Source organism: Lygodium microphyllum, chromosome 2, assembly GCF_053477565.2.
Source record: "Lygodium microphyllum isolate KBCC chromosome 2, Lygodium_microphyllum_v1.1.10, whole genome shotgun sequence".
In the NCBI taxonomy this organism is placed as follows: Eukaryota; Viridiplantae; Streptophyta; class Polypodiopsida; order Schizaeales; family Lygodiaceae; genus Lygodium; species Lygodium microphyllum.
The window spans coordinates 48650488-48663491 of record NC_141136.1 but is presented as its reverse complement, the minus strand read 5'-3'; the positions used below and the strand labels follow the sequence as shown (position 1 = coordinate 48663491).

General features: G+C 42.6%; 1 protein-coding gene across 1 annotated transcript; it reads right to left on the bottom strand.

Moving 5' to 3' along the window:
- Positions 1-7645: 7645 nt before the first annotated feature.
- Positions 7646-8709, bottom strand: LOC148039708 (FRIGIDA-like protein 4a). The gene is made up of 3 exons (XM_087662182.1): positions 8682-8709; positions 7900-8368; positions 7646-7827 (listed from the first exon to the last, which is right to left on the bottom strand). Exons 1-3 carry the CDS (start codon positions 8707-8709, stop codon positions 7680-7682), a joined length of 645 nt encoding a protein of 214 aa, XP_087518308.1. The 3' UTR covers positions 7646-7679.
- Positions 8710-13004: the final 4295 nt, after the last annotated feature.

The following is a 13004-nucleotide window of genomic DNA, read 5'->3' as shown; positions in this document are numbered from 1 at the left end:
AGTCAAAAGCGCAATAATACAGCAACTTCCCATGAAAAGTTTCTTCAGCGCTCTCCATCCATGGATGATCAGTAATTTAGGCATGCTAGCATAGCATCCAACCCTTTTCGATTGGAACATATTCGGAAGGTTTTCAATTTGAATGCATTATCTCGATTACTTTCGAAGGATTTGGCAATAGCATTACTCATCCACTCCAATAAGCTTTTTGCAAACTCTATTATGCTTATTGATACATTTGTCAGAAATAGAATGGGATAGGAAAAGCGATGCAAAGACTAGTACTGCTCCAAATGTAATATAAGTTCAAGCACTCGACCTGTTGTGTCGACAGGAAGCAGCGCAGCGGCGAAAATAGAGAGCTGTCCTCATCATGTTCTGGTAGTGCCCCATTTCCATACTAGTTTTTTCCATCAGAGTTATGCCCCCCCGAGACCTCTATTCTCTAATTATCCTCTTTCTTTCCCCAAAGGCGCCTGAAAAATCCCTTCTTTTTTTTACCAAAAGATGCTTTTTCCCTCCAAAAACGGTTTTTGAAACCAAATTAGTCTCCCCTTCTCCTCTTTTAGTTGAGCAGGAATAAAAAACAATCTCCTCTTTGACAAGATAATTGCTGTACACCCTTACAAGATCTAAGCATCAACATTGATTTTGACTTTGAGGTTTACGTTTGAAGTCATGCATTGCCCCTTTGACAGTCAGCTTTACAATGAGTAATCTGCGCATAAACTTTGACTTCGGTCTTGAAAATTGGATAGCAAAATACTCCCTCGGTGCTTCACTAGTGCTTTGCTCGTTTAAGCAGCTTTTGAGAGACTTCCTTCAACTCTATGTCATGGGAACTTTTGAACTTAGATGATCACTTCCACAAACCTTCCTTTGATTCCATAATTCCCTGCACTTTTCTTAGAGATCATCATTGAAATTATTAGTTTGATAATGTCCTTTGGCATCAGTTTTTCATATTTTTCTAATACACACACATCATGCATCCAAACAAAATCATACACACACACTAACGGAATATATACATTGGATGCGGATTATCATAATGCATCTCACACACAATGAATCACACGCAGAAAATAACACAAATGCACAACAAAAGAAATGGAGGTGTATATGGCTCGAATGCGCAACAGCACGACATCCACCCCCCTAAACCTGCGCATCCTCCGGATGAGCCAACTATCTAGGATCATTCAAATCCACAAACAGGTTGAGTCCATCTTCTGTTTCTAGATGACCTGTTTCTCCATCAACTTCATCATTCATATTCTCCGCTTCATCTGCTTGAATCTCTTCTATCTGGTCTTCTTCTGTCAACGCTTCAAGTGCATATTCTTCATCTTCTCTTCTCTTGAAAATCTTGACTCGTTTTCCAGCAATGGGCACCCTCAATACTGTTCCATCTAATTCAGCCAACTCATAGGTACCATTGTCAAAAACGTGTTTCACCTCATACGGTCCAAACCATCTTTGAACCATTTTTCTCAATGCTACTATGCTAATTCTCTAGACTACTGTCATAGACTAGAACCCAATCTCCTTCTTTTATGGCTCTAGGCCTCAAGCGATGCCTTAAATCAAACCTGTCCTTGTTTCTGAGTTGGGCTGCCTTCAAACGATCAACTGCTAGCTGCACATCTTCTGTTCTTCTCTCTAGTTGACGAATCCGAAGAGTCTCATGCCACGGAAGAACACTCCAAGTGAGAGCACAAATTTCTATAGGCATGACAAGTTTTTGCCCATACATCAACTCTGCAGGCATGTATCCAGTAGTCACACTATGTGCAGAGCGATCAGCCCACAACGCAAAAGGTAGTAATCTCGGCCAATCCCCAATCCGACCTCTACAAGCTTTTGCCAATGCTTTAACTATCGGCGGATGTCCTCTTTCACTCTTGCCATTTCCCTCTGGATTATAGGCAGTAGTAAGAGCCAATTTAATCCCAAGCCGTGAGAAAAATTCTCTAGCTTCATCTGCATCTAGCTCTCCATGATCAGCTGTAATCTTACCTATACATCCATACCTGCAAAATATTTCTTCCAACAAGAATTTACATACTATAGTGGTGGTCTTTGTCCGCAAAGATCTGCCTTCAACATAGTTTGTAAGATCCTCCCTAGCCAAGACAAGATATCTCATCTGCCAAAGTCCCACTGGCAAAGTAACCAAGTCTACCACCCACTTATAATGCATACATAGTGGATAAGTCGGATGCAACTCATCACAATGTCGCACTAAAGAGTAAAGTTGGCAGTCCCTGCAAGTCTCCACAAAGTGAGAAACATCTTTATACATTCCTTTCCACTAGTATCTTTCTTTGATTTTCTCATAGGTAGCCCACACACCTCTATGTCCAGCCCATGAGCTCTCATGAAACTCTCGCATAATCTGTATCTGCATCGCTACATCACAAACTACTCTCAAGGGCAAGATGCCTCTCTTCTTTGGATGCTTCCAAAGAAAACCATCTTTCAAGAAATACCCATAAGCCTTCCTTCTGATTTTCTTGAATTCATCATCTGTCCAATCAGCTCTTCGAGTCAATGAACTTAGATACTGTCCAATTTGCAGCCACTCATCAACATAAAGTTCTTCAATAAAGGCTTCAACAGTAGATACATGACAATCATGAACAAGAACAAAAGCTGCAAGCTCTGTCTCATCATCTTCTGCAAGCATTGACTCCTCATCCTCATATCTCGCTCTAGATAGCATGTCAGCCAACTGGATTATCTTTCCCTGCTATGTGTCGAAATTCTAGATTCAATGATTTGATATAGGCAATCCACGAAAGCATCGCTATATCTGGAGTCGAGCAACTAGTAATCATGCCAAGCAAAGGCAAACAATCTGTTTCCACAACAACTGAAGCTCCAATGAAATACCCTTTATCACACTTCAGTGCAGTAACTACTCCCCACAACTCTCTTTTGATCTGCGGATATCTCCTCTGTCGCTCATTAAGAACTTTAGCTCCAAAGCGGATTGCATATCTATTTCCATCAACATCATCCTGTCCCACTACCCAACCTATGCCAATAGGGCTAGTATCAACTGTCAACATGATCGGCCGTCCACACTGATAATCTGCCTTGCGAAGAGTAGGAGCTGACTGTAACAGCTTCTTGAGTTTATGCATGGCTTTCGAATGCTTCTCATCCCAATGAAATTTTTGCCCCTTTCGAAGCAGCTGATAGAGAACATATGCTATATGAGCAAAATGAGGAATCCAAATCATGTAAAATACACAAGCTCCCACAAATCTCCGCACCTCTGAAGTAGTCGAGCAATACTCTGCAATCCTGCTTATGGCATCCACCTTTGCAGGTGAAGGCTTCCTGCCATAATATCCAACCATATGCCCAACTATGATGACTTCATTAACACCAAAGACAGATTTCAGCCCTGACAAAGTCAAATTTACCTCCTCTAATTGTGTCAATATTTGCTCACAAGCAACCAAGTGGTCACCGACAAACTGTCTACATCCATGCAAATCAAGACTTTCATTTTTTTCTTCTTCTGCACAACCCTTAATAAGCACATCATCTAGAAAAGGCATGGTATACTGCGGAATATAGTCTCGTAGAACTCTATGCATAGCATTCATCATATGAGCAACTGCGTTTGTGGCACCTTGAGGCAAGGTACACATCCTTACAAGACCAATAGGTGTCCGCATAGTAGTAATATCCGTGCTTTCCAAGGCAAGCTGAAACTGATCATAACCTGAATACAAGTCACCTAGAGAATAGATGGCTCGTCCTGCAAAAGCCTCAGCAAATTCATCCACAGCTGGACCTGTTCCAACATTTCTGATTGTCACTTTGTTCACGGGCTGCATATCTTGAATAAATCTCAAAGTACCATTCTTCTTTGGTACAGTAAACCACCTGTTAGAATAGGGTGCAGAAGAGGGTTCCAAAATCCCAATCTTAATCTTCTCATTTAGCAACTCTATCAGCTTTGGCAAGTGTGCTTTAGGCACAGGTATAGGACGTATATTCCATGGTACATGAGGAACAGTGAAGACGACCATAGGTGCAACCAATTCGGGACTAATGCAGCCAATTTCATGTGGAAAGAAAGCAAATGCCTTACCATGACGTCCAAGCATCTCTCTAAAACATTCTTTTTCCACTGGAAGCAAGAAATCATCATTTCCAATCTTCAATTCTACAAGAGTTTCAGCTGTAAATTTATGTCCAATATTCGCAGGATCTCTCAACATAGGCTACTTCATAGCTTTTTCAATTTGCTCATCACTATCAGGAGGAAGCGGCCCTGCAACCGGCTTAACCTTCTTATCAACTGTTTTATACTTCGTGTCAACCTTGGCATCATTCAAGCACTCTTTTCTTTGCTGCAATTTCTGCAAATTTTCAGCAACTCTCAACTCTGTTGGCTGAAAAATTTCAGCCCTTTGCTCTATGGACTGCATGGGTGCAGCCTGAAACTCTGTATGCTGAAATTTTTCAGCATTCAACTTTGTTGGCTGAATGGATTCAGCCCTCGGCTCTATAGATTGCATGGGTGCAGCCTCATACTCCATATGCTGAATTTTTCCAGCATTTAACTCTGTTGGCTGAAAGGTTTCAGCCCTCTGCAACTCTGTTAGTTGATCAAGATCAGCCATAAATTCAGTTTGCTAAGTTTTCTCAGCCTCTAACTCTGTTTTCAGCATAAAACCAGAAATTTCCTGAAACATATCCAAGGTTTGCATAGTTATGATCTTTGAACCCTTACATACATCAGTTTTCAGCATTGCTCCCATCTCAAACAATGTATTTGCATAAGACATCCCTTCATACACTCCATCTACATGCTCTTCTGCTTGCAAAATACCTGCATTCTTCAACTCTTTCTCCTTACGACCAATGTACTGCCTGGCAGCTCTAGGAAAATATGAAAATTTTTTATAACTCACTGAACTATCTGAAGAAAAACCAACAAAATTATTGGAGAAAGACTGGCTGCCAGGAGGCGAGATCTCCTCTTTTCTCCGCTCCGTACCACTGGTGTCTCGCAAGACAACGGTACCTAATGAAAATCCAACTCCTTTGCAGGTAGTGGTGCCTCACGCAAGGAGTCCCTGTTTCTCGGATGATTTACCCCAACAGTCATAAACTGAACAGCTCGCATACCATCTTTATTGCGTATCCGCACATAAGCTGACCCGTCATCCATCACTTTCGTTTCCATTCTTGCTTCTGTAATGAAAGGCTGTCCAAGAATAATCGGATAAGAGCAAGAATCCTGAACAAAGCAATGATAATCCTCTTCAACATTACCAATAGAAATTCTGATACTCGGACAAGCAGCATACATATCACCATAAGTATTATTGGCGGCTCTCATGCGCCAGCCATGCTCTGCATCCATAGGCCACTTGCCACTCTCATAAACACCTCGAGCAATAAGATTAATCTCAGAACCATGATCGACTAAAGCGATCAAAGGAATTTGTTTCTCTCCAATCCTTACCACCGTCTCAGTGGTTGCTCTAGCCCAATGACTTCGTGAAAAATGGCTGCGAGGAATGAGAATAGGGGTATCATCATCTTTATACTGCATAGGCTGAACTATTTTCTCCAATTGCGGATTAACAGAAGCATTCTCAACCATCACTGCATCATCATGCTCTTCCCCAAGAGCTCCAGCCACAATCCCTGTAAAGCGGGTCCTTCCATCGCATGTCGTTTCCTTCGCAAAAGATCCTGCATCTGATCCTGTATTTCTCTTCTAGCAATCCCAAAAGCTTCTCCAATAGTAAAAGTGACTTCACTATTCAAAATTCCTTCATGAAAAATCTTACTCATATCCATCTGCATATCAAGGTCTGACAAGAGCTTAAATCCTGGCTCCTTTCTTGGTTGCCTCTTCTCTTTCATCTGCTTGTCTCCCATAGGTTGTTCAGGACCTGATTGAGCTGGAGAACTTGACATAGGTGGAGCTGTAACAGGTGGTGAAACAAAGTCACCCCCTCTAGTATTTTGGGAGGTGCTGGGACCCTCCTCATCTCTTCTTCTCTTTTCCTCAACCATGGTATCTAAACCCTGTGTTTTAGCCATATAAGCAAAAATAGAATACCTGTCAACAGGAGAATCCCATCCCATTTCTCCTCGGATGCTGGAGCCCACACAAGTAATAGTAGATGCCTGAACTTTCCCTCTTCTCACTATCTCCAAGGCAGAGGACCATAAAGCAGAGTCTCCATCAAATTTCTGCTCAAGCTGGACTCCATAAGCTGAAGCATCTCCTCTTACACTCACATAAGCTGATCGCGCAGCCATATCATCAACAAGCTTCTTCATGCCTCCCTTACCGAAGTTCCTGTCAAGAGGAGCGCCAGTCTCTGTCAGCCATATCTTCCCATCTTGTCCCCAGAACACTACATTCTTCTTATGTGCTTCCTGAAAAGCATCACAATCTCTGCAGTGTTGGTGCTCTATACTATCGCACCAAATACATCGTCTCCCTTTTCTTTGACCAGCTGGAAAAGCAGTCGCTGGAGCAGGTGCTACAGCAGGTACTGACATAAGTTGCTCTTTTAACTTACCAACTTCAGCTTTGACTACTTCTATCGTCAAATCTGCCAAGCCTTTAATAACATCATCTACAGATAAGGGCACTGGAGCAGCAGGAACTGGTGGATTCACAACAGGAGGAGTAGGCTTAAGCAATGAAGTTGCAACAGCGGTAGAAGAAGAAGTCTCCAAGGATTTTTCAGAAACTGATCCTGTATTACGATGCAATCGTACTCTCCTGCGCTGCTTCTTAACAAGAGCATTCACAGCATCAATGACATGTCTCCACTCGATCTTTAAACCTGAATCAGTAGCTTGATCTTCCAAAAGATCATCCAACTTTTCTTGTAAATCAGCATCAACAGCTTGTAAAAATAACTCCACTTTCTGCATCTCCAAAGCTTGCTGCTCAGTTCCATCCAACTGATCATAGCGGCTCTCAAACTCTCGCAGAAGAGCGGTAACTGAAAGTCCCTTATTAGGCATAGAAACCCATGCTAAGAAATTCCTGCGATTCATAAGACCTGTATCCTCCAGGAAATATTCATCTTTTAATGCCTTCTTAAACTCTGCCCAACCTGCATGTGTGTCTTGAATTTCTGAAATTCGGACTTTAAGAGCGTGGACCACGATCCGCAAGAAGTAGCGGCTCCAAACATATTGAGAAACCCCAAAAAACTTCATCTTTTCTTCATACAAATGGAGGTAAGTTGACACTTGCTGGCCATTAAACTGCTTCATCTCCTGTTGGACAGCTTTCAAGGCATCCATGGCATCACTATCACGTTTTGCGTGAGCTTGCTGCTGCATATAAGTGGTAAATGACTGAAACAGGTTCTTCATGACATTATCATCTGTCATCTCTTCTTGCGAGTCTCCCATCTTGCTGAAAAATGACGCAGCACTTTCACGTCGGGTTCACCAGAAATGTCGTAGAGTTCACACAAGGGCTGCAGAACACAGGGTTCAAGATACAGCAATGGAAGAGACTAACAAGAAGAAAATTGAATTGTTGATGCCAAAGTACACTAAATTTCTTGTCAAGTGAGTTACATGAAGCTCATGTTTAGAAAATTCTGAACATGTTCAGTTTCCTGTTTGTGAAGAGATCTTTGCAAAGATTGCAATATTAGCATACATTTCTACAGGTACGATTGATAGCCAGATGGTGTAGTTCCTAATCCTGATCCATATCCATAACCATTATAAGAGCTAGGAGTATTGATGAAGACTGAAGTTCTGTAGTCTAGATTGTCATACAAGTAAGATCCTGGAAGTGAAATAGGACTCCTGTTCCCAGCACTGTAACCAGGATAATGGCCAACACTGAGAGGATGATGATCAAAGCCAGCTTAAGCTGACCTTGCACCATAGGTAGATACACCTATTTCAGTATATTGGGCCGTCTCAGATCCACGAAATGAGGGTTTCTCATAAGGGTTTTCAGATGCAGTACCTCCGTTGTTAGTGCGTATCCTTTTAGTTTGTTCACTCTTTCCAACATTGGCAGAATGTTTTCTGTTTAGCTTTGCCTTCTCTAGTTGTGCAATTCTTTTATCCAAGGGAGCAAGGACATACTTGTCTTCAAGTTTGTATTCACTGATTGCCTTCAAAACAGCTCGCATGGCTACAAGTTCTTTTTGATTGGTATCATTCTGTGCTGCAGCTGAGTTGTTGCCATTCTTAAGAGTAGTCTGCACTACTTTCTTTGCCTCTTTAAGGTAAGATTTGAGTAGTGAATCGGGCTCAAAATTATCCAAAAGCTCAAATGCATTAGCAAATGAAAAGACTTCGATTTGTTTGTCATTTTTTACTAGCTTGCCAACTATATCTGATCATACGCCAGCGCAGGAAAGACCTTCCCATCCAGTTTCTTCTTTGTTGTGCGTCGTTCCTGCTGGTGTTCTCCTTCATCTTAACACAGAAAGGCATCATCATGAGATTCATTTCGTTCCCACTATCATTGATTTTCTTCGGGAGTATTTGTTGATGGCGAAGCGCCCAAATTCCCCCCCTTGACGTTGCTTCTGTGTCAATTCGTAGCAAACGAAAGAAACTCTAGAGGTTTCTGCTGATGTTGACGCAGGGAAACGGAGTTATAATCAGCAATTCAGAGTCAAAAGCGTAGTAATACAGCAACTTACCATGAAAAGTTTCTTCAACGCTCTCCATCCATGGATGATCAGTAATTTAGGCATGCTGGCACAGCATACAACCCTTTCCGGTTGGAACATATTCGGAAGGTTTTCAATTGGAATGCATTATCTCGATTACTTTCGAAGGATTTGGCAATAGCATCACTCATACACTCCAATAAGCTTTTTGCAAACTCTATTATGCTTATTGATACATTCGTCAGAAATAGAATGGGATAGGAAAAGCGATGCGAAGACCAATACTGCTCCAAATGTAATATAAGTTCAAGCACTCGACCTGCTGTGTCGACAGGAATTAGCGCAGCGGCGAAAACAAAGAGCTGTCCTCATCATGTTCTGGTAGTGCCCCATTTCCATACTAGTTTTTTCCATCAGAGTTATGCCCCCCCGAGACCTCTGTTCTCTGATTATCCTCTTTCTTTCCCCAAAGGCGCCTGAAAAATCCCTTCTTTTTTTTACCAAAAGATGCTTTTTCCCTCCAAAAATGGTTTTTGAAACCAAATTAGTCTCCCCTTCTCCTCTTTTAGTTGAGTAGGAATAAAAAACGATCTCCTCTTTGACAAGATAATTTCTGTACACCCTTACAAGATCTAAGCATCAACATTGATTTTGACTTTGAGGTTTACGTTTGAAGTCATCCATTGCCCATTTGACAGTCAGCTTTACAATGAGTAATCTGCGCAGAAACTTCGACTTCGGTCTTGAAAATTGGACAGCAAAATACTCCCTCGGTGCTTCACTAGCGCTTTGCTCGTTTAAGCAGCTTTGGAGAGACTTCCTTCAACTCTATGTCATGGGAACTTTTGAACTTAGATGATCACTTCCACAAACCTTCCTTTGATTCCATAATTCCCTGCACTTTTCTTAGAGATCATCATTGAAATTATTAGTTTGATAATGTCCTTTGGCATCAGTTTTTCATATTTTTCTAATACACACACATCATGCATCCAAACAAAATCATACACACACACTAACGGAATATATACATTGGGTGCGGATTATTATAATGCATCTCACACACAATGAATCACACGCAGAAAATAACACTAATGCACAACAAAAGAAATGGAGGTGTATACAGCTCGGATGCGCAGCAGCACGACATCGCGCGTCTAACGTGCACGTCTATGCCTCGTTTCTGTTGTAGTGTCCTTTCTCTCTCATTCCTCTCTCTCCCTTGCCCTCTCTCATTCCCTTTTCTCTCTCCTCTCTCTCATTCTTTTTTCTCTCTTCTCTCCCTCTCTCATTTCCTTTTTCTCTCTCCTCTCCCTCTCTCATTTCCTCTCCCTCCCTCGCCCTCACCCTCTCTTTCTCTCTTTCCTATTAGGTATAATGATATTTCTCTTTTTCTCTCTCCTCTCTCTCTCTCATTTCCTTTTCTCTCTCTACTCTCCCTCTCATTCCTCTCCCTCCCTCTCTCTTTTTCTCTCTCCTCTCTCTCATTCCTCTCCCTCCCTTGCCCTCACCCTCTCTTTCTCTCTTTCCCTATTAGGTATAATGATATTTCTCTTTTTCTCTCTCCTCTCTCTCTCTCTCATTTCCTTTTGTCTCTCTACTCTCCCTCTCATTCCTCTCCCTCCCTCTCTCTTTTTCTCTCTCCTCTCTCTCTCTCATTCCTCTCCCTCCCTTGCCCTCTCTCATTCTATTTTCTCTCTCCTCTCTCTCCCTCTCTCTTTTTCTCTCTCCTCTCTCTCATTCCTCTCCCTCCCTTGCCCTCTCTCATTCCATTTTCTCTCTCCTCTCCCTCTCTCATTCCTTTTCTCTCTCCTCTCCCTCTCATTCCTCTCCCTCCCTCTCTCTTTTTCTCTCTCCTCTCTCTCTCTCATTCCTCTCCCTTCCTTGCCCTCTCTCATTTCCTTTTTCTCTCTCCTCTCTCTCTCTCATTTCCTCTCCCTCCCTCGCCCTCGCCCTCACCCTCTCTTTCTCTCTTTCCCTATTAGGTTTAATGGTTTTTCTCTCTTTTTCTCTCTCCTCTCCCTCTCTCATTTCCTCTCCCTCTCTCACCCTCACCCTCTCTTTCTATCTCTCTTTCCCTATTAGGTTTAATGATTTTTCTCTCTTTTTCTCTCTCCTCTCTCTCCTCTCCCTCTCTCATTTACCTTTCTCTCTTTCTCTCCCTCTCTCGTTTCCTGTCCCTTCTTCACCCTGACCCTCTCTTTTTCTCTTTCTCTATTATTTTTAATAAATTTTTATCTTTCTCTCTCTCCTCTCCCTCTCATTTTTTTCTCTCTTCCTCTCCTCTCTCATTTCCTCTCCCTCCCTTGCCCTCACCCTCACCCATACCCTCTCTTACTCTATTTGCCTATAATGTTTAACATCTGATCTCTTTTTCTCTCTCCTCTCATTCTCTCTTTTTTCTCTCTCTCTCATTTCCTTTTGCTCTCTTCCTCTCCTTCTCTCATTTCTTCTCCCTCCCTGTCCCTCTCTCATTTGCCTATTATGTTTTCGTCTCTCCTCCCTCTCCCACTCCCTCTCTCATTCCTTCTCCCTCTCCCTCTCCCTCTCTCTCTCTCTTCCTCCCCCTCCCTCCCTCATTTCCTCTCCCCCTCCCTCTCCCTCTCTTTAATTTCCCTCTCTTTCTCCCTGTCCCTCTCCCTCATTTCTTCTCCCTCTCTCATTACATACAAATTATACAAAAAATAAATAAATAAGAGAGAGAATACACTCTCCCTCTCTCATTCCCTCTCTCTCTTCCTCTCTTTCTCTCTCATTTCCTCCCTCTCCCGCTCTTTAATTTCACTCTCTTTCTCCCTCTCCCTCTCCCTCATTTCTTCTCCCTCTCACATTATATACAAATTATACAAAAATTAAATAAATAAGAGAGAGAATACACTCTCCCTCTCTCTCGTTCTCTCCATCATTTCATCCCCCTCCCTCTTCCATTTCCTCCCTTCCTCCCCCCCCTCCCCCATTTCCTCCCTCTCCCTCTCTTTCTCTCTCATTTCCTCTCCCTCTCTCAATATATATACACAAATTATAAAAGCAAAAGGGAGAGGGAGAGAGAGAATGCACTCTCCCTCCCTCTCTCTCTCTCATTTCCTCACCATCCCTCTCCCTCTCCCTCTCTTTCTCTTTCTCTTTCTCTCCCTATCTCGTTTCCTCCCCCCTCCCTCTCCCTCTCTTTCTCTTTCTCTTTCTCTTTCTCTCTCGTTCTCTCATTTCATCCCCCTCCCTCTTCCATTTCCTCCCTCTCCCTCCCTCTCCCTCTCCCTCCCTCCCCCTCCCTCTCCCTCTCCCTCTCTTTCTCTCTCATTTTCTCTCCCTCTCTCAGTATATATACACAAATTATAAAAGCAAAAGGGAGAGGGAGAGAGAGAATGCACTCTCCCTCCCTCTCCCTCTCTCATTTCCTCCCTCTCCCTCTCCCTCTCTTTCTCTTTCTCTCCCTCTTTCTCTCTCTTTCTCTTTCTCTCCCTCCCTCTCCCTCTCTTTCTCTCTCATTTACTCTCCTAAACAAGCAAAAGAGAAAGAGAATTAAACCCTAAACAAGCAAAAGAAGGAGAGAATGGACTCACCGATGAGATATGGCAAGGGTTTGGCGTCTCCTCTTCGTGATGAAGGCTCCTCCTCTCCTTTGCGAACGACGGCGGTGGGCGGCAAGCCTTCTTCCTCTCCCTCTCTCACGATGGTTGCTCTCTCTCTCGCTCTCCCTCTCAAAATGATCGACGAAAATGCGCGAAATGAACCCACGCTCGATTTCGGCCTATTTTTTTTCCTTGTGGGGCATAGCTATTCGCGTGGCAATAGCGACGCAAATAGAGATGCCGCTACCTACGTCGCTACCCGCCATCGCTATAGGTTTAAATTCTTGTAGTGACTCCATTATAAACCACAATCCCACCGGCCTAGAGACTCGATATGTAGAGAGACACGGTCTCACTGCATTGATCGATAGATTGTACGTACATGACGACCCAGTAAGTCACTCATCTTTCTTGTCTGTAGTTACTAATTTTAATTAAAATGCATTATTGTATGGTGGATTGATGTATAGTTGTTTCTTTTTTTGCAGAGTCCGTTTAATACTCCTTTGTGATGGGACAAGTTTTTGGATGGCAAGGATCTATAGCTCGTGCATGGATCCGTGGAGCGCACATCCTATTCTCTTTTGGTCATATGATTTATGTAGATATTTCTATGCACTATGTTATTATCATCCTTTGTATCTTGCCATGATTCCATGAGTGCTTTCATTAAGAAATCTTGTATTTATTTTATGTATCAATCTTGTGGATTCAAGTACACTTCACTTTCATTTTGATGACCATTGTACACTTTATTGTAACCCTTTTGTATGGCCCAAATAAA